Below are 22,452 nucleotides of genomic sequence, written 5' to 3' on the forward strand. Positions count from 1 at the left end.
TTTAGATGGGATTCTTGGATTTATGTGAATATAAAAATAAGACAAAATAATTCTTAGGTACATTCCAGTGTCCCAGTAATTAGTTACATGATAAATAGTACCTACCTGCTGACAACCGATAAAAGATGAGACATTCTGAGGCACCCTAAAAACCTAGGTCTGTAACAGGTGAACAAGAAGGCCATTTTACTCAATTCTGATGCAGTCACCACTGACTGCTATTTAAGGTGTTTACTGGTAACCAGCAAGTTTAACTGAAGAGATGTCACTAAATTTAAACTGAAAATATATATTTAAAAGCAGCAATTTACATTGAGGGAAATATGGTTCTTGTGTGTTCTGTGTAAAGAGAGATTATGAATAAAGGGAATTGGCAACTGAGCACCCTATTTCAATTCCATGAATACAGGTTCCATGATAAGATATCTGCTACATGCATTTTGCTTACAGTAACTGCCTAAAACTCACCAGCTACATAGAGTTAAACTCTGTATTAAAGGACTATTGAGTTACAGGGGAATTGGCCATATCAGGTAGCTAGTGACATAGTACCAGTTGTGAAAATTGAGATAAACGAGTTGACAAATGGATTCATTGAATATGTTAATATTGTGAATGAGAAGACAATTCACCGGGATAATATACCCACAAGTATGTTGATCTGACAAAAACCACAGACTGACATCAAATGGATAAAAAAATACTGGGGAAAAAGTGAAAATGCCAACCAAAATAACAAGGTGGGTGGGCTGGGTGGAAGAGCACATTTAAGGCATCTAAAAAAAAAAAAATCCACATGGCTTTGGCTTATTAAAATATTTTACACTATCTTTTTTCTTTTTAAAGAAGATTTGAAAGCACATAAAAATCAAGCAGATTGTTAAAAAAAAATCCCGCATGGCAAATTCAGTTTGTAAGCGTCCTTCAGATATTTGTCAAGGAAAATAAAGAAGCCTCTGCCCATGAGATTGCACATGGTGGAAGAGGTCCTTCCAACCCTGTCTATCTTATGCTGGATGGCAGCCCAGAAGTTCGCTGTGCAGCAGCTACAAACAAGGTGTTACTCTCTGGAAGGGAAGGGACTGTGGAATTTCCACTGGTTGGCGAGCAACCCAGCTTTAATTTTTCCAGATACTCTGCATGTACAGGCTTATGACACTGGAGAACTTGATGGCATCCTTTACTTTGAACCACTCTATCTCCCTTCCTGTATTAACAGAATCTTCCCAGTCTTCTAATATTTCAGTGACAGTAAGGACATAGACATATGTCCTGTGCTTTCTGTCTTGGTTCTCATATATGCCCAGGAGTCTGCCTGACTTTCCTTTGACTCCAGCCTCTTGGTAAGCCTCCCTCACGGCAGCACCGGCAGGCTCCTCCTGGGGCTCCAGTCCTCCTCCTGGGCCAGTCCACTGGTCCGGGACCGACGCCTGCCCACCTGCAGCACCTCGTCCTCCTGCTCGCTCCGGAAGCACAGGGACGCCGCCCGCTTCTTGAAGCCCTCGCGGTCCTAGGTCCGCGTCCTAGGGGGGCTTGGACCTCATCCCAGAGGCGGGCTCTCGCTGCCGCGGCCCCTGCGGAGGCCGCCACCCCGCCGGGGCGCGGGGGCGAGGGCAAGTCGGGGCCCAGGGAGACGTGGCCGGTCAGTCCCAGAGCCGGCGGCCGCTCCGACGCGGGGCGAGGAGCGAGAGCCGGTCCCTGCAGCCAGGGCGCCCTGGAGGGAGCGCGGCCTCCGCCCGGGCGTCTGCGGCTCTCCCCGGAGCCCGCCGCCCGCTCGCCCCGGTTCCCGCCGCTGCCGCCGCCGCCCAGGGCGGAGCGGGGCGCGAGGTGCGGGGAGACGGCTGCAGGGGCTCCCGCCGGCCCGGCAGCAGCGCCGCGGCCGCGCGAGGCGTTTGGTGTCGGCTGCGGGCCGTCCCGCCAGGGCCCTCTGACGTGCTGCGTGTGCACAGGTGGCTGCGCGGTGCCCGTCAGTGCGCCGTCCGTGGCGGGGTCTGTGTTCGGGGACCGGTGTGTTTGTGGCTGCAGTTGCCGCAGTTCGTCCCGGCCCTCCAGACCTCCCCAGCCCCACTCTCGGCCTCGTGGTCCTGGCACGACCGCTGCTTCTGCCCCGGATGCTTCCTCTGGGCTCCGCCCCCAGCACGTCCACGTCACGCCTGCTGCCTTAGTCCTGCAGAAATCCTGCGCTTTGGATTTGTGTCACCTTCTGTAAGTTGAAAGCTTCTGGACCAAGTGCGGCAGTGAGATGGAGTCAGAAGAGGAGGTGAGCAAAGTGATTTCTGTCCTGTACCTCTTTTTTTTTTCCTACCTTTTCAAGCTATTATTTCAAGATGCCTTTCTGAGGGCAAGGGTTAAAATTCACTCCCTTAGCTTTGCTGTTATTCTTCATTTCTAATAAATTGGGAACTACAAATACTCTACTTTTAAAAATGGTTGTATATGTTTACTCATTTGTTTTGGAATAAATTTGATGAAGATGAGTTTATGGGAAAGCAAAGTGTGACCAGGGGTTAGGAATTTAACTGGAAAATTGAATCTTCATGAAGCTTTCCACATTTCATTAGATGTTAAATTCTACAGTGAAGTTTCATATGATTATTAACTATAAGTATATTCCTAAATATCGTGGTTAAACTGTTATTAAAATAATATATCATAAAGCCATTAATATTTTTACGTAATACAGTTGTTTGATTATTGAATTTTTCTTGTCAGATATTAGTCAGCAACCTGTTTTTTCTTTTAGTGATTTTGTAACAAGAATAAAAATATATTTTTATTTTTTTTTGACACAGTTTTATTAAAATGACTTGACAGTGTATGAGCATTTTTCAGTTTATTTTCTTCTTTCACATTATATTTTTAATTTTGTGTCCTTCTACATTGTATTCTAAAATTTGGAACCGATTGATATGTGCTTTTCACTTCACTATCATGAGGGATGTTTTTTCAGATGAAACTGAAAAATTTAGTAATTCATCTTTTGTCAGTATTAAAAGCAGACCAGCTAGGCTCCTTTGTGCCGCACTAAAAATAATACCAGAACATAAGAAAGGTTTCTGTATTACTTTATGTGCTCTGTGATAGCGTCTTTTCTGTGAACACACTCAACTCCTAATAAGACCCTGGCATTGAAAATTTACTTGTACATACACAGGGTTATATTATGCTTCCTTGATCCTTGAAATGAGTATGGATTCTGACAGAAATCTTTGTGCTGTTCTCCCAAAGGTATTGCCATCAGAGAGTCAGCAAAGGTGGTTGACCAAGCCCAAAGGAGGGTGCTGAGGGGAGTTGATGACCTGGACTTTTTCATAGGGGATGAAGCCATAGATAAACCCACGTATGCCACAAAGGTAAACTCCCCACCGGGATTTGCTTCTGTAAGTGTATCACCAAGAACAGAGCAGTAGGATGAATCATGGAAAATGGTAGATTTCATAGCAATTGTACTTGTGAGCTGTGTATTTTATTCTTGTGTTGGAAAACAGGTTTTGTTGTTGTTGGTTTTGTATGGGGTATTTTTCAAAATTGAAGTATAGTTGATTTACAGTGTTGTGTTAGTTGAACAAGGTATTTTTCATGTGGGGAATCAAGTGAATTTACAAAACCCCGGAATGCAGGATTGACTCTGGGAATGCTGGGCTTCATGTGAGAGCAAGACCTGCTTCTGTGGAAAATTGCAGGTTGACTCACTAACCTGTCAGATGTAGAAGAGCTGTAGATTGATTAATTAAAAAGAAGCACTAAAATTGTTTAACTAGGTATTTGTTCTAAAAACCTCCAAACTCCAAATGGAATGGTATGGCAGATTAGCTGTACTTTTCCATCTGTTACTCCACTGTTAAGATGATACTTTGTACTTAGAGATGTGAAGTAGAATATAAATGATAATATAACTTAATATTTCTGGTAAAGTGTCTGTTATTTCTTTACATAAATTAACATTCACCCAGTGCAAAGGACCTGTTTTCTCTAATAACTCAGTCTCTTCTGGGCCAGTGCTTTTAAAACTGTTGCTTTTACTGACATGGACTGAAGCTTGACATAGTTTGTTTTCTCTTCCTTTAGTGGCCAATAAGACATGGAATAATTGAAGACTGAGATCTAATGGAGAGGTTCATGGAACAAGTTATTTTTAATTTTCCCTGAGCTGAACCTGAGGGCCATCAATTTTTGATGGTGAGTAACTGGGACTGAGAGAAGAGCCCTGTGGATTCTGGGTTGCTTAGATTTTAAACCCAGGATATTCTTCTCTGGGGAGTTTTTAATTCCCGCTAAAGCTCTTTGTATGAGTTGGAGTGCTTTTTGGGCAAATAACAGAAGGTTCAACCAAAATGTCCAAAACCAAAGAGGGCTTATTATCCCACAAAACAGGATGCCAGGGTCAGGCCACTCAGGGCTGGTTACTTGAGCAGCTGAGAGATGGAGGTGAGAACCCAGCCTAATTCACTTGTTTGGCCTCTTGTGCTGGTTCCCCTCAGGCCCCAGGGTGGCTGCCCGAGTTCCTGTACTGACTCTTGGTGTATTTACTTTCAGAGTTTTAGAATTAAGACTCTCTTCCTCAGAAACCTTCCTAGCAGATTTGCCCTGTCTGTCCGTGCCCAGTGTGGGCCCTAGAGGGGAACAAAATTACTTTGGTACATTTTGATGAGTCAAGATTCTCTCCTGTTGCTGGTGAGGGGACCACATCTCATCACCTGGCCCCAAGAGGTAAGTACCTAAACAGGCCTCCAGCAGCAAGGAATGAGGAGGGAGGAATGGGTTTGAGTAGGAAACCACCTGTGTAGTTAGGTGTCCTCCTGAAATAACTGGATGGCTCTGACCTTTGCTTCTTACAGCAGAGGGAGCTGAGTCAAGGTGCTGTTTTGCCAAGGTTAAATCTCACTCTAACACTGAGCTGAGTTACGGGCCCTGATATTGTGGATGTAATTGATCTTGTTCAGATGAAATAAAACAATACAGAGAAATGAAGAGAAGTGTCTCTTGGTTGTGGAGCCTGTTTTCATTGTTTTATGTTCTTTTTAAGTTAAAATTAATTACATGTATAAAACACTTACTTTAAGGAGAGCAATTGCATGTAACATAAGCTGCACATTAAAACCTACATAATTTAGCTTTGCATTTTTTCCATGCTAGTGCATTGTCAAATGGTCCCTGATCCAATTATATAATTCTTCCTAATGTTAAATATGGAATATTCTTTAGAATTATCTGGCTTAAAATATGTTAAGTACAAGGCTGTTATGGTAGTTAGTGGAATCTATATATTTTGTGTCTATTAAATCAAGTCCTTGAAAGTGCTCTAAGCTTTTTCCTGGCTGTATCTTCACAACTAGGAATTGCCACATCCAAGTACTGTGTTTTACAGGCCACTGTGTATTTTCTCTCCTGTGTATCTACGATGGTTTATGTAAAATACATGGAGCCAGGAAACTGACAGTATGTCTGAGTGGCTTTGTCTTTACAGCCAAAACAAATTACAGACTCCCACCTGCCATGCTTGGCATGTTCCCTTCTCTCGTACGTCACATAACTACCTGTTGGTAGGACTCCAGGCATGGGCCTGGGGCCCAGCTTCCTCTCCCTGCCTGCCCCATCCTGCTCTGCTCAGAGGGAGTCTGAGTCTTAGGCCTGTGGAGCAAATGCAATCACCAGAACACAGCCCACAGGAAATTTTTCCTACCAGGAATTTTTCTGCTCTAGCTGGCATATACACCGCAGTACAATAAAACCAATTGCTGGGAACGAACTGGAGGTGTTTGGTATGAATATGGAAAAGCTTAAATCCTTTGCCAAAAATGAGTATCTGAAGTGAATGTTCAAAAATAATTGTTTATTACATTAAACATAGGAAAATATTGTGTTACATTTATTGTACTTTGAAGTTAGCAGGTGTGTTTGCTGCATGATGTGACAGAGGAAGTTATGAGAAGGGTGGTTTTATCTCAGGCTTATGTCCTTCCTCATCAGTTAATGGGATAATTGAAGGGGAGTGAAGCAGGTACAGGGATTTGTGGCCATGTCCAGAAATTCATTGAAGACATTTACTGAACCACTACATCAGCTAATGGCTTCTTGGTGTAAAAGAGTCTAAAAGTTTTAAATTAAAGTTCCCTCAGTAGCCTATGAAATTGTCCCTTCTGACTGCCATGACAGACATCTGCACATCCATGGTGGGAATGAGCTCAGTAGGGCTCATGTTTTTCAAGAAGTTTCAGAGACTCAACTCATGTTGGTCACGTGGACTAAACAGATAGCAAATGGGAACCACTCTCTTTTCTCTAATACTGAATTTCCCAGAGTTCAAGACAGAATCATATATTCTAAAGAACTGCAGTGCTCTTGAAGGGAAATTGAATTGTAACTGTAGAGGAGATTTGCAAACCTTTTTGAATATGAATCAGGGGAGGAAGTGCAAGCAGCAGTGCTGCCCAAGGATGCTGGGAACCAGGAGCTCTGCCATCCACTTGAGAGCAGGAAAGATGTGTGTCCCAGCTCAGGGATGGAGGGTCACCCTTCCTTTATCCTTTTGTTCCAATCAAGTCCTCAGTAGCCTGTGTGCTGCCCACCCACATTGGCAAGGGCAGGTCTCCAAACTCAGTCTGCTGCATGCTAAGCTCTTCCAGAGACACCCTCTCAGACACACCCCAGAAAGAATGGTTTACCAGCTCTCGGGGTACCCCTTAGCCCAGTCAAGCTGACACATAATATTCACCATGACATGTGGCTTGTCCTGGCTTACCGCAGTAACTCCCTTCCTGGTTCATGAGGGTGGCTGAGACCTGCTCTGTCCTGTACACTAGCACTGGCCGGTGTGGAGCTGGACATCCTTGGCACTGCTGAGTCTGTTACTGCTGGCCCGTGTTCTTCCCATTTTCAGTATATTGTCATCTCCACTCCTACTTGCCCTTCCTTGAGGATTTATGTTTTTAAAAATATTTCTTTACTGCAGTTATGGAGAGGTTTGGGACTGGAGCAATATTAGTTGCATGTGTTCAGCTTGCTTTCTTTATCCAGAAATATGGATTGATTTTTATATTACTGACTAATTATTCATTTATGAATTAATATTTGATGATATTTTACCATTATTATGAATAAAATGCTTATGTAACTTACATTCATGTGAAGTTTTAATCATATACTTCAGTATTTAAAAAATAAGAAAAACTTGATATCTCCAATTTAGATCTCGTTATGTATAAATAATGGTTTTTGGAAGGTTTTATTTAAATTAGTCCTCTAAAGGAACAATTACTGGTGGTAAACATAGGAGAAAAGGAGGATTGAGGAAAACATAGATTTATGATTATGGTTCTGAGAACCCAGAAGAATGTGTCTTTAATAATGCTGAATTTGATTCAGGAACCAGGAGAACCTAATTTTATTGTAAACTTTCTCTTAATGGAAGTGTATAGATTTTAATGTTAGTTCTTCACAGATGGTGAATTGTTTGGCAGCAAGTACTAAAGTGTAAAAATCAGTGATTTAAGCAAGTTAAAGGTTTTATTTTTCTTAAAGTCATTTGTAGCAGGGAGGGCAGTGCTGGTAGGTCAGGTTTCTGGTGTCATTAGGGATCTGTGTGCTCTAGTATATTTAGCATATGGCTTCCATTCTAAGATTGCCTTAGATCACAAGTTAGCTGCTGCAGCTCCAGTCATCACCTCCATATTCCAGGAAAGAAGGGGTTAAGAGCAGAAGTGGGCCTACTTCATGAGTCTACCTTCAACCTTGTAAGGAGCTTTCCCAGAAGACACATCCAATAACTTTTGCTTCTTATTGGCCAGAACTTACTTAGCCATCCCTGTACACCAGGAAGTCTGGGAAATGCTGTTTTCTGGGCCTGTGATTGATCAGTGGTCTGTCATTAAGGCAGAAGGCAGAATAGATACTGGGTAGGGAAATTGCAGTGCCTGCCATAATGATGTGACTACAGGTATGAAGACAGTGGCAGATCAAGAATTCAGCTGTCTTCACAACTGTGGTTGGATATGGAAAGTGTTTTCCACGTTACAGAGCCAACAGGCTAGGGAAAAGCCACACCAGGATGTGCTGTGGCTTCTGCCCTGGGGTGAAGTCTTTCTTCTGTTAGCTTCTCCGCCTGTGGAGAAATAAACCAGGAAGTTGTATTGGGAGTTTCTGTGGCCTTCGCACACAGGCTGTAACTCAGGGTTTCACAACTCTTGTAATGAATTTTTTTTTCTTATTATAGAACTATAAGTGCGATTTAGAAAATTTGGAAGATGCTTGTGGGGCTTTTCACACTCCTATCCCATTATCATAAATATTAACATTTAGTATAGATATACTTAATCTTTTCACTCATGTTTTTATATGATTTGCATTCAATATTGTGTCCTCCATCCCTCTCCCCCATTTTCTTGCACGGTTTTCATAATCCTCGCTTTAATGGTCATGCAATCATGTATCCAGTGGTTGTTTCCTGTCTGTTTAGCAGCCCCACTATTTTTAGATGTTTACTTTTGTTTCCAGTTTCTTGGTTTTGTAAGACATAACATAAAGTAATCTTTGCACATTTTTTCTATATTTAGAGAATTTTTTATTAAGAATATAAAAGTTATATATATATATAATTTGGAGGTACAGATGTGTTAATAATTTTGAATCTCTGGTATACAATTTCACACTGAAATCTTCAATGTACAAGAAGCCACATTATTTGAACTCTTAGGATTGATTAATATCATTTTTGATTATTTGACTTTTTAATTTGCAGTTTGAATACCTTTGATCTTAAGCAGTTTTTCATGTATTTATTAGTTGTATTTTCTCCTTTGTGAATTGCCTATTCATGTCCTGGGTTTTGTACATATCAGTGTTTTATTGCTTTTATTGTTGCTATGATTTCTTTGAACTTTATTCTACTTAAATTTTTCTTTTGTGATAAAATGCACATACCATAAAATTTATCATTTTAACCATTTCTGAATGTACAGTTTGGTGAGTTGTGTACATTGACATTGTTGTGCAACCATCACCAACATCCATCTCAGGAACTTCTTCATCTTCCAAACTGAAACTCTGTCCACATTAAAGAATAACTCACTTTCCCCCTCTCCCAGCCCTAGCCCCCACCATCCCCCCTCTGTCTCTATGACTGTAACTATTCTGGGTCCTCATATAAGTGGAAACATCCAGTATTAGTCCTTTCATGACTGGCTTATTTCACTTGGTATAAGGTCTTCAGGGTTCAGCCACCTTGTAGCATGTGTCAGAATTTCCTTCCTTTTTTAGGGCTGAATAATATTCTGTTGTATGTATGGCCACAATCTGTTTATGGTGTGAACTCTTTCATATAACAGATAAGAATTTTTTGTCATAAGCAGATACTTTTTCTCACTTGATTTTTTGTAGGTTATGTTTTTGAACATCTATAATTGTAAATTTTTATGTAAGTAAACCTACTTTCCTTTGATGTTTATATATATTTTTCATTCATCTGGGATTTATTTGGAACATCACTTGACACTGAAATTAAACCCAGGAAGAATCCAGAGCCAGGGTTAATCTACTTCTTGTTGGAATGCCTTCTATAGGCTCACATTTTTTTTTAAACCAGGCAGGAAGGAAACATTGCATGACTATGCTCCCACTTTGCATACCTTTCTAGCCTTCCTCTCTTCATCCTATTCCCCCCTCTAATCAGTTTAAATGTTATGTTTATAAAATTAACTTATTAAGGTGCTTGGATTCCTCTTCAAGGTAAGAGAAGATTCTAGGTCTCTGGAGTTAATTCATTCAATTTCTTCTGGCCTGAGATATATTCTTGATATTACAGTTGATTGTTGATATATTCAGCACTTGCTAAAGGCCCAGCCCTCTCCCCACCAAGCATTTGCATGAATTAACTCACTTATTTAATCCCACAGACAATTGTGGGGTAGGTAGTTATTACGCCTGTTTTTCAGGTTGATAGGAGGTGCCATAAGGAGATATATTGTAACCTAAATATTGGAATCCACAGCTATTCTTCATGTGCTTTAAATGAAAGAAAACTAAAAAAAAAATCTGATATAGTAATCACTAACACAGTGCTAAATGTGTACTGGGAACATTAAGGTATTAACTAATTTGATCTCAGCCCCTTGAGGTAGGCACATTAAAATAAGTAATGTGTTGTTGAATAATGTTTAGATCACTTACTTACAATCTGCTTTTGATGACTTTATTATTTCTTGTCTATGTCTTAAGATTGCTTTCTCTCTCCCATTCAGGGAGTGTATTGATTCTAATCAGAGTAATTAAAACTTAATTGGGGCATGATGTTTGAGCTTTGTATCAGACAGGAGTATAAACTAAAGCCCCCAGCTAGTTGATAGCCAGATTTGATTATTTGCTTGAAGAGTTAGCATACACGCAGCACAGGATTCAAAAGGTGCAGTAGGATTTCCAGTGCAAGAGTGTCTCCTTCCCACTTCTGTGTTGCCTTCCAGATCCCCTTCCTGGAGGAAACCAACTTTACTGGTGCTTAACCAGCAATAATTATGTGCAGGCACATGGATTATACATAAACTTGCTTCATAAAATGGTAACAAAATTGACATACTATGGTACATTTTGATTTTTACTTTAAAAATTTTAGAAATTATAATTTGAAATATATGAAATTTACCCACTAAACACAGTTTTAAATATATCATTTGGTAACGTTACCTACATTGATATTGTGGTGTAACAGAACTCTAGAAATTTTCCATCTTGCAAGATAAAACTTTGTGCCCATAAACAGCTCCTCATTTCTCTCCCTCATACACCTTGCTTTTTAAAAAAAATGTTGTAGATACAGAAGTATATTTAAGAATGTGTATGTATGGAGAGGCCTATTTTCATGTAGCAAATTTATAGTAGATATTGTTTCATATCTGCAGACACACTGCCCATCCTTTTTAATTGCTGCAAAGTGTTACATTTTATGGATGTGACCTAATCTGTGTAATCAGTTCCTTGTTATGTGCAGTTATGTAGTTTCTGATCTTGGAAGCTGACAACTGTGCACCTCTCTGAGGCACCTTGTTTTAGATGTCCCTTGGCTTGACAATGGAATTTGATTTTGTCTCATAGTCTTTGTTCAGAGACTTTCTCTTCAGTAGGTGAGTTTCTCACTGGTACATGCTGATGATTTTAGTGATAATAATGCACTTTCACTGAGTACATTCCCCATGCCAGGTGCTGCCATGAGCACTTTGTTTAGACTCCTGTGAAGTCAGTGCTAATTATGCATGGAGAGAGGAAATCACTTTCCAAACTTGGTAAAATCGAAGGTGGGGTGTAGCTGGGCTGATTGGAGTTGGAGCTCTCCCGTTGCCCGTGCTGAAATGGCCTGGGCTGTGTGGCAGGTGTGTGTGGTCACAGCTGCTTTTCTGGTGCTGTGATTTCTGGTTTTAGTGTGTTTTATTTATGTATGGATATTTTAAAACTCAGGCTTGGCTTTCTCTTTGGTTTCTATTGGGTGCATATTCGTTCTGATAATTGGTAAAACATATTTTAACATAACTGTACTTTTGTATAAGATATTTACCTGTATTTGTTTAGGGATGATTACTTCCAACTGTGCTTAGTGACCACGTTGGTACATGGCCACATTTCTTACCTCCTCCTCCTTTCTTCTATCACCTGCTTTTGATTGTTTATGTTAGTGTACTTACTCTGATATTTATGTTTATGAATTTATGTTTAGTGGTGTCTCTGTTGCTCTACCAAGAAAACAATATCTTTTGATTCCATGACACAAGGGCATCAGGGTCTTTATATTTTCCTCCTTTCCATCTGTGCCTGTCAACTTCATACTACTCCTGTTGTTTTAATTTATAATATTTACATTCTGTTCTATAGCTATAGATTCTCCCAGAAAAGAAAAGCATTTATCCCTATACCTTAAATGGACTACTTGCTCACTGTAAGTCTTTGGCTGTACTTTATGCATTCTTATTATTTGGCTAAAGCTTATTGTCTGATGGTTAATTCATGAAGGGTTCATAGAAACCAAATTCTCTCAAGTTGTTGTATGTTTAAATATATTTTGTTTTTGCAACAGACTTGATTGGCAGTGTGGCCAGATATAGAATTCTGGGGTCATATTTTCCTGCCAGAAAACTCTGTAAATGTGGCCCTGTGTGTCCCAGTGTCCTGCATGCAGCTGTGCCAATGGCCAAGACAGGCTGCCCTTTTCCTGCTTTAAGAGTATGTTGCTCTACTCAGTAAGCCTAACAAAACACCATAGGCTGAGTGGCTTCAACAACAGACAGTTGTTTTCTCACAGCTCTGGGGGCTTTAGGTCTGAGATCAAGGTGCCATCATTGTTGGTTTATGGTGAGATCTCTCTTCCTGGCTTGTAGATGGCCTCCTTCTCACCAGGTCCTTGTGTGGCTCTTCCTCTGTGTGTGAGTGAGAGAGAGCTCCCTGATCCCTCTGCCTTATCCTGCAGAGATGTTAGTGCTGTCCTGTGACCTCACTGATCCTGGATTACCCCTCTAGGGGCTTCATCTCCAAACACAGTCACCTGAGTGCTGCAGCTTCAGCATAAGAGTTTTGGGACACACAGCTCAGTATATAACAAAGGGTAATGTGGATTTTTATTTATTTTTTTGCCAAAAGGCCTAGATTTTTTTTCCTTTCTTTGTTTTTTATTTTCTCCTTTTCTCACTCTTTTTTTCCCTAGCTTAAATATGTGATGTAAATCCATATTTATTAACATGGAAAAATGTTCAACATATTGCTGAATGACAAAAAGGAGGTTTATTTATTTTTATCTTTATGTAATCCTGTTAATTTCCTCCTATTAGATAATAGTTATTATTTTAAATAGACATTTCAAAAAACTCGGATATCTATGTCATGATTTTCATCTGCTTTATTTTTATATTTTTCTGGGTACATGTTTTTTATCTGCCATTTGTTTTTTCCTATTTTTCTCTCTCCCCTCTCTTTTTCTATGAGTGTTTTTATTTGATGTTTGGCTAGTCTTCTTGTGTTCTTTCCTCATCTTTGAGTGAGGGGAGATCTTTCTGAACTGGCTGTGTGTTGGGTTTAGGCTGGGTGGTGGGCAGTGTCTGGCTGAAGCAGCTTCTGTCCCAGGCTTGTCTTTCTCACAGCAGATGGTGGAGGTGTAACTTCTCACCTTGCCGCCTGTGCTCTGAGGGGAGGGGCCTGGGGAGCGAGGCTCCTGCAGCTGTGCTGCTCAGACTACTCTGAATCCAAGCAAGGGCTCTCTGCTTTTGCTCTTCTCTGGAGAACTGGATATTGCCTGGTATCTGAAGTCACTGGTGTTCTCTTTCCATGTCCTCACTCATCTGGTCTCAGTGGGGCTGTTATTGCCCTTGGCAGCTCAGTGCACGTCTCTTCAGATTCACGGTGTTTGGGTGTTCTGTTATCCGAGGTGGAGTTTCTTTTTCTGTAGCTTGTTCTTGTTTTGGGGTGGATTAGTAAGAGCAGAAGTGTTTAGAGAGGCTTTGCTCTCTCAAAGATTTTAAACCTCACAGCCAAAATGTGTTTAATCAATCACTCTGGGTGTACTCTGTCTGTCAAATTAAGGAGTTGTACAGCATCTTAATGAACATGCTTTTAGATTAACTTATTGCCGTTCTGATGTAATTACATGAAATTTGGGTGAACACTAAATATAGTGAATATTTCCTTACAGACAGAACCTCCTCTGAATACACCAGAAAATAGAGAATATCTTGCAGAAATTATGTTCAAATTATTTAATGTACCAGGACTCTACTTTGCAGTTCAGGTAAGGACAAGTGACTTTCATGATTCCCAAGTGACCTTAGTTGTCTAATGTGGAAGAAATGGTGATTCTAGAGGCCTCTGTAAGATTGTGTGGTGTGGTTTCCTTTCCCATGCACTCAAGTGCACATGAACTCATCCCATTCAGGTCCGAGCTCAAACACTGTACAGAGCAATTTCTGTGATTTATGTTTTTACTGCTGGTGTAGAGTTTGTCCAGCTTTTGTCTGTTTACATTCATTAAAATCTAAAGTATCTTCAGGAAGACAAGATCAAGATGTAGGTGTGGTTCTTTGGCTTATTTTTACTTCTGATCATAAAAAAGAAAATACACTATAGAATCTGTTAAAACAAAACAAAATGAAACAAAATAAATGTCTTTCAAGGGTTTCCCTTTGTGGATCTGAGCTCCTGTGGTTCCATGAGTTTGCAGAACTTCCCCTGAAGCTGCTTGTTCTTCATGGGGGGTTTTGTTGTTTTTAGGTGTAATGTATCTGCCTCTATATAAGGGAATTGACTGAAATTTGGGGGAATAAATGTTAAAATTGTTTTCCAAAATGCTTCCTGCATATTCTATTCCCTTGTAGGAAAAAAGAGGAGGAGTTGCATAGATGATTAACTTGGAAGATTCCACATGCTGTGTCCTCTGTGTGGTGATTCTCAGTAGACAGTGATGTCTTAAAGACTCTGAAAATGCCTACATTAGAAAACTCTGTTTATTCCACCACTTCCAAATTTAACCAGAAATATTCCCCAACCCCTAAGCTGTTTCTGTTCCATGGACTAGGAGACACTTCAGGAAACACTGGCCCAGTGGTTCTCAAAGTGATCTATGCAGCAAGGTCTCCTCAAAAGTGTTTTTTCCAAAATACACATTCTCAGAATTTATATCAGACCACGGGTTTCCAGCCTCAAAATTTTGGATCGGGCAGTCCTCAGGGGAGTGGAGGGTACTGAGCTGTGTGTTGTGGGATGTCTAGCAGCATCTCTGGTCTTGACCCACCAGGGGAAGCACCACCACCAGCCTCCCCTCCCTCAAGTGTGACAGCGAGAAATGTCACCAGATATTGCCAGGTGCTCCTTGGGGGCAAAATTGCACCTGGTTGAGAACCACTATCCTGGTTCTGCCAGATGAGAATTTCTGGGTGCCAGGCCCAGTATTTTGTCTTTCTAAAGTCCCCACAAGTAGTCTTATTGCAATCCATCTGTGGACCCACACTGGGAACCAGTGGATTAGAAATTAAAACCTCCTGATTCCACAATAAAATTCCTTTGTCTCTGGCTTTTCTTTGCAAAGCTTTGATTTATCTTACTGAGAAGTTGACTCCTCCAGATTAAGTGCACAGAATTTACATGTTAGTTGTCCACTTTGGAATTTGGATTTGGGAGGAAGATGGAAGGTAGGGAAGGGAAAGGTCATTCAGACTCAGTAAGAAAGAAAGGGCCTATTGCTCCAACCTGAAGATATGCTTGTGGAACACTTGAGAAAGTCCCCATGCTGATGGTCTCTGTGGTATTTGTGAAGGCAGTGCTGGTCTTAGCTTTGTACTGGACATCATGACAAGTTGGTGAACACACATTAACAGGAATCATCATTGACAGCAAGGATGGGGTCACTCACGCTATCCCAATGGTCAGCAGGGCAGCGAGTTCTGCTCTGTCTGTGGGCCTAACCTGATTTGAGGTGAAGGAAGCAGTGAAAGAAAAAAAAACCTTCTGTTAATTAAAGCACCACTTTTGAAGACATACCTGTACTTAGCAAAGGTAACAAGAGCCTTTAAACACAGTTGTGTGAGAAAGTGGAAGATGCCTAGTGTCTGTGGCACTGGCAGTTGGAAATTTGCAGTAGCAGATTTGTGCAGTCTGGTGTCAGCAGTCGTCTGATGTCCCTGGCTCTGCTTGGCCCCAGTGTCACTTTGCCAGGAGGGTTTTCCTGACTTTCATTCTGAACTGTAATCTGGATATCAGTGGGTGCAGCACATGAACATTTGGAGGATGATTTTGTGTTCTGTGACAATCCTCTGGAGAGGATTTGTTTCTTGCTTTTTAAAAATTTTTTAAGAGCCAAGAAGGAGAGATTGTTCCCCTTGACTTGCAGGATGCTCTGCAATGTCACTTTTTGGTTTTAATTTTCAAAATATTACAGAAGTGATTTCTAATTCAGGCTTCAAGAGACTATATATATATATATATATATATATATATATACATATACATATACATATATATTTGGTACAATGGACTAGTTAAATGAATTATTTAAAGATTTTTTTTTAATTAATTGAAGCTATCTGGAGGGGGTTACATTGGGAATTCAGACCTGCCTTTCCTCCTCCACGTCCCTTCTTGGAGGCAACCCCTGATACTAATGTTTGTTATTTTGTGTATTACAAGAATCTTTTGTGCAAATATAGGTTTGTGTGTGTATGTGCTAAGCTCCTTTTAAAAATGCAATAAATGAATCACTATGCTATACACTGGAAACTAACAGAATTTTGTAAATCAACTAAGACAAATTTAAAAAATGCAAACTAGTTTTTTTTAAAAAAACAATTCATTTATTTCATTTAAAAAATAGTCACTGTTTTATTTCAGGACGTTGCAGAGATGATGTACTAATGCTGGTGCTTTAATACCTCAAAGTTCAGAAATCACTGCAGGGGGAGGCTGATGTGTCTACAGTCAGGAGGAAAAAGCCAAATCTTTCCCCTCTGTCATTGCACCCTGCCAGTGTCCCCTTTGCCCGGGGGTGAGGAGAGGCAGGAGGCCTGCAGAGCATGCTCTGTGCTCGCAGCCCCTTCATCCAGTCTCGGAACACTGCCCCCTCCTGGGTGTGAGGTGTTTAGGTGCCACTTGCTGTGTGGTCCTGCCTGGCTCCTCTCTGAGGTCACCTCCTCAGAGGTCAGTGCAGGCCAAGGTCAGGGTCTGTGCCTGTGGGTCTGCTTCCTGGCCTCCCCTGTGCATCTGAAACAAGTTTCACACTACGTGCAGGCCCACAGAGAAAGTTGTTGTTCAAATTTTTCTCTGTTTCTTAATGCAGTTTTTTCCCCCTATTTATAAAAATTTCATTTACTGTACAAAATTTAGGTAAAATGGAGAAATGTAAAGAAGAAAATAGAATGACCCACAAACCTGCCCAGAGGACTGTGCCACACTTTTTTGGTATAGTCTACTGAGCTCTTTTTCTTAGACACACGATACACATTTTAAGCACAGTTGGGATACCCTCCATCTGATTTCATGTTCTAATTGTACAATGTGCTCCTGAGGTTGTATTTTGCATATTGACTTATCCCTGATGTATCTTTATGGTTAAATACTCTGTGGAAAGATATTTAGTAACTACCTGACAGCCCATCATGTGGGTGTAGCACAACTCACTTACTTGTTTTCCTACCATTGGCTGTGGGTTGTTTTAATATATTTAATCTGTGATGAAGCTGATACTCAACATGGGTTGAATTAATTTTAGAAAATGTTATATGTAATGTATTGAGTATAGAAATTGTGAATAGTTTCTGTTTGCGAGAGCTACTGTTCTTATGACTTTTTATTTTAATAATGTGTACATATCTTTTATCTTGATCTTAAATATTTTACAATTGGCTTGGGCTCCTGAGAAAGGCTACACACTCTCTCACTTCTAGAAGTTGGGCACCTCAGAAGACATAAGAGGAATTCAGTCACCTGTTCTTTTAACTTCAGTGGTAACTGTGCTTGTACATAGTGGAACTGATCCATCTGTCAGATGGATGAGGATTTGCTCCAGCCTTCTGTCTCCATGAGTGTGTGACAAGCAACCAGTGCCATCAGGGAGCTCAGAGTGCCTCCTCTACCTGGTGCAGGTGGGGACATTGTCCACTCTGCACAGCTACTCCCACCAGCATGAGCTGGACCTTCCCAGCCTGTGGCCTGCATGTTGAGTGGCACCCCAGGGGGCTGGTGAGGACCTGGGACCACACAACAGCTCCTGGCCTTCTCCTGCTGGTGACGGCTGACAGCCTGGTCACTGGTCCGGGAGGGCAGCTGGGTGAGCGGATCCAAACTCCCCCCAGCATGGATCTCACATAGCATAGGGTTGAGGGGAACCTGCCAGACTGTTCCTTCCTACCAAGTGCAGCTCTTACTAGAGTGAGCAGATCGGTTATTGAGTCTTTAATGCATGCCTAAACCATGCTGTGTACTTGACCTGCTGCCTGTCACTGGGTCTCTTCTGTGCACCCACTCACCGCATATGATGGGTGAAGGTGCCAAGGTTGAAACATATGTGTTAAAAGATGTGGCCATGGTTACTCTGCCCACAGATGTGGAACCAGGATCTGAGTCCAGGTTGTCACACCCTAAGTCCTGCATGCTAACCAGGTGGTTGATTTTTAAATGCAAGCCAATTTGTAGTTGGTTTAAAAATTAATAGTTAAACAGCAAAAAAAAAGTGACAATGAATATATATATGTTCATGTATAACTGAAAAATTGTGCTCTACACTGGAATTTGACAAAACATTGTAAAATGCCTATAACTCAATAAAAATGTTTATAAAATTAATAGTTAAAACTTTTTCCTTTTTGTTAGAGGAACAATAAAATGACCCATTATTCGGACAGACAGCAGCATTTTGGAAATTAACTGCCTTCTGTGGTTTTCTCTTCACATTCCTAATGGAAAGGCCACTTTGTTTGCTTACAGAGCATCTCAGGTTCTCCTAATGGAATTGCATGCATGGTCATTTTATTCCCCCTCCCCCAGTCCTGAGCTTTGCACAGAGCGGAGATTCAGTAAATGCTTGCATTGCCAGGGCAGGTGGGGGCAGGAATCTAACTTAGAGTCCAGGGAGGGCTTTCCTCCTGGAGTTACTCACATGGTGTTTTGCCTCTCTGTCTCCCCAGGTGGAAGGTTAGGTAATTGGAAGCTGCATCAAACACATCCCTATTGCAGGTAGAGATATGAATTTAATTCAACAGCTGCCAAGGGAGAGGGAGGTGGGAATCCCTCCTGAGCAACCACTGGAGACCGCAAAGGCCATTAAGGTAAAAACAGATGGGAAATGGGCCAGTTTGGTGGTGAGAGAGAAATAGTGTTTGCACACTTCCCCTTGTGGCCACCACCCCTGCTCCCACTGTGCCTTCCCTCCCCTCCCCATGAATGTGGGTCTCCATCTGTTTACCACTTGAAATAAGGGGCTGAAAGCTTAGCCTCTTCTCTGAACATGGATGCTTGTGGAGTTCTCCAGCTGTAAATGAGAGCAGCTTGATAACTGGTATTGAGCATCCTGCCTAGTACGATGTCATTTAATTGGAGCCTGATTAGACAGAACCTTCAATTAGCCAATGTGTCTTGCACCTCTCCCTCCAGGCTTCATTTCCCGAGTAAGGAGCAGACAGCAGCAGCAGTGACTGTGAGGAATCCTGTGCAGTCAGCCAGAATTCAAACTCATTTCCAGCTCTTGCTGTGTGTGGTTCTGTACCCTGAGAATTACCATTCAGAGTGATGCTGTTCTAGGGTGAATCATTGAACAGAGTCCACCTGTGTTTTCTAGACTCTGTTACCATGCTGGAGGAGTTACAGGAAGCTCTAAAATTAAATCAGTAAGATTTGGAGGAAAATGGCTCATTGGTCCTTATTTAAAATGCCCACTTGACTGATCCATCGGTTTGGTCTTTGTGTCACTATGAAGGTAGCAGTTGACAGACCCCTTTCAAAGCAATTTTCTCTTCAGGTTGCAAAATCAGGACAAATTACTGTTTTGTTTTTGTTTTGTTTTAGTCAAAATGAAGAGATTCTTAGTAATACAAGGATAATTATTATATAAAGATCAAAGATTTTGTTTTTGGAGAAAAATTTAAGCATGGAAGTGACATGTGACCTTGAACACATAGTTTCTGAGCTGCAGGGGAGTTTAAGGGAGGTTAGCCTCCCCCCTTCCCTCCCACTTTTGCACCCAGTAACAAGATGGTTGAAGGAAACTAGTGCCTGGGGGGAGTCCCACATTTTGCATGACACTCTTGGTGGATGGAGAGGTATTTTTAGGACAGGGTGCACAGGTGCGAGTCAGGGCCCCTGTGAGTAGGGTGGCTGGGTGCCCGGGGGTGCCCAGGACTAGAGTTTCCAGGGATGGGTCACTTCACAGCTTGGGTGTGTGGTCCTGGGCAGCCCATGGGAGTCAATCCTTTCCCCCTGGGGGAAGGTTTACAGAAGTAGCATAAGACTTTCTTTTTATGTTAAAATATTTCCTAGAACTTCCCCTAGTCCTTTCCTTGTGTTTCTTCAAGGAAATAAATTTGGATAGTTGACCCAAGTTCCCTCACCTCCCCATTCCTGTTACCAATATATCTCACAGCCTCTGGCTCCTGACTGTCGGGGTGGCCATGCAGGTGAGCAGGGCCCTGAGTATGCTGACTGTGACAGAGGCTGCTCTCCTAGTCCTCATGGTGGGCTTTACCTTCCTCACTGGCTCTCTGGGGTCCATCTCTGACCCTGAACCAGGTTTGGCCCATTTGGGCAGTGACAATGTATCACTCAGCCATGAAGGTAGGCAGTGGAAGAGCTCCTTGTGTTCCCTGCAGGTCAGCCACCCCAACCCTGCTGTCAGTTAGTTCTTGCCCCACTTCCCTCTGTGGGAGTGGGTCAGAGTTACCCTGTGTCTTGTTGCCCCTGTGGGCAGGAGTGGGCCTGTGGATGTGTGGATTCTGTTGGTGGGGGCAGTGGTGGTCCAGGTCTTGGGGCTGACACACTGCACACCATCAACTCTGTGGAGGCACTTCCTGCCTTCAGTTAAGCCTCTGAGTTGCTGCGAGACATTGACCTGGTGTCTTAGGACAACTTACTGTTTCTGCCCTCAGCCTGGTAGATTTGAAGTTGTATGGACTGACCCACTCACTCAGTTATCAGTGAGCACAGGGGTGTGTAGCAAGACTGGCCCATCAGTCTTACAGTTGTGCAGAGTATACGAAGGATGGTATTAGGTTTCATTTCAGGGATTCTAAGAAATTTTGAACTTAGTATCATGAAAATGCCTTCAGAGGTCCTCCTGAGCACCAGCTTTGGGCCTGACAAAGTGCAGGCATTGAACAAAGCCCACCTGGCCCACAGGAAGCTGACTTTCAGAATCCGGTACCCAGGGGCCAACTGCTGTTCTTGTGAGGTTAGCTCTAAGGACAGATGATCAACCCAGAGACCCCCAGTCAGGCATCACCAGCTGAGGAAACACTTTGCACAGCACAGGCTGGGGCTGGCACTGAGTGGGTTCTCATGCCCCAATGTGTGGCAGATCCATCCTGTCAAAGTCGGGCTTTCCTTTGGTTCATGGTCCCAGCACCTTATAAAGTGCTGTGCCATTTACTTATTTATCACTGTCACTTGTTACTCTGACTCTCAGCTAGTGTATGGGCCAGTGGGCAGGGGTCTGTGTGTGTTTTATTCACTTGTGCATCCCACGTGCCTAGGCACTCACTAACTCTCTGTCATGGAGCCACTGAGTGTGCTGTGTCAGACCGCAGAGCAGGTTAACCACCTGCCAATCGGATTTGGTGACCACAGGGCCAGATCTGCTGCCTTCAGATCTGGGTTGGGCTGCGATGCGGGTCTGCTTGTCCCAGTGGGTGGCAGCGAGTGCCTGGGCAGGTGCCACGTGGGGGCATACAAGGAGTAAGAAGAGAGGAGATGGAGACTAGGGACTTGATAGGCACCGTCAGACATCATCTCAGATAGTAGGCAGCAACATGTGACACAGTGAGGCTGGGACTAATAGCAGAGCTGGAAAGAAAGCAGAGTACATGGCCAGAGCATAGCTGTTAGACATCACTGAGCCCAGTAAGTATCCCTTGGAGTTGTGGCCTTGGGCAGGACTGATGTCGGGGGTTTGTGGTGCTGGAGTTACTGCGTGTTTGCTGGAGGGCAGACTGGGTGGTCGCTAATGCCTGGTGACATCTCTGTGTGTGCATCTGCAGGAGAAGTACTGTCACATTTGTCCCAATATAGTCAAGAAGTTTGCCAAGTATGACGTGGATCAGCGGAAGTGGATCAAACAGCAAACAGGGAACAATGCCATAAGCCAGAAGAAAATCATTATCGATGTTGGCTAGGAAAGTTTCCCAGGCCCTGAAATTTTCTTTCACCCAGCGGTAAGACATTTGTTTTCTGAGTGTGCAGAGAATGACGTGTGTGGAGCAATGCTGTCACCTCGTGTGTGCAAGAGTGGCTACCCGTGGGGCTCCCGAGTGAGGTGGCCACCTTTCAGGGAGGACCTTGGGAGTGTAGGCTACAGCTTCAGTGGCTGCTCTGGCTCCTGCATGGTCCACGCACTTGACTGGGTGTTTCATCGTGCTTCTCTTTGGGTCTGGCTATCTGTTAAACAGTTAATGGTTGGTTAAACCAAGAGCAGTTAGGAAGAAGCTTTAAGAGCAATAGAAGAGAATGGATTTGAAATTCATCTCCTACTGATATGAAAACTAGTTTATCTCGAGGACTGATTGGAATTTGCCTCTGTATAAGAGTACGATAGCGTACATATAACCTTCCCATCACACATGACGATCCGTCCTCAGTCCAACATTTAACCCAGTACAGCTGGTCCTGCTGTGTTCCCTGCTGCAAGTTAGATAAAACTTCTGTCTGAGGACAGCCTTGGAAAGAAGAATTAAAGATATCATCAGTTTAGCAAGTAGTCACAAAGAATTATTACTGCGTTTGTAAAAGCAGTAA

General features: G+C 42.4%; 1 protein-coding gene across 1 annotated transcript in view; it reads left to right on the forward strand.

Moving 5' to 3' along the window:
• Nucleotides 1–22,452, forward strand: part of LOC141576718 (uncharacterized) — a 46,724-nt gene that overhangs the window by 14,348 nt on the left and 9,924 nt on the right. Inside the window, exons 2-8 of the mRNA XM_074360138.1 lie at nucleotides 1,337–2,260; nucleotides 3,229–3,353; nucleotides 4,069–4,710; nucleotides 13,661–13,756; nucleotides 14,340–17,597; nucleotides 18,639–18,779; nucleotides 21,699–21,872. Of these exons, the coding sequence (XP_074216239.1) occupies nucleotides 1,337–2,209 (873 nt within the window). The 3' untranslated portion in view covers nucleotides 2,210–2,260; nucleotides 3,229–3,353; nucleotides 4,069–4,710; ... (2 more) ...; nucleotides 18,639–18,779; nucleotides 21,699–21,872. The remainder of the gene's footprint in view (nucleotides 1–1,336; nucleotides 2,261–3,228; nucleotides 3,354–4,068; nucleotides 4,711–13,660; nucleotides 13,757–14,339; nucleotides 17,598–18,638; nucleotides 18,780–21,698; nucleotides 21,873–22,452) is intronic.

This window comes from Camelus bactrianus, unplaced genomic scaffold (assembly GCF_048773025.1).
Source record: "Camelus bactrianus isolate YW-2024 breed Bactrian camel unplaced genomic scaffold, ASM4877302v1 HiC_scaffold_25, whole genome shotgun sequence".
NCBI lineage: Eukaryota > Metazoa > Chordata > Mammalia > Artiodactyla > Camelidae > Camelus > Camelus bactrianus.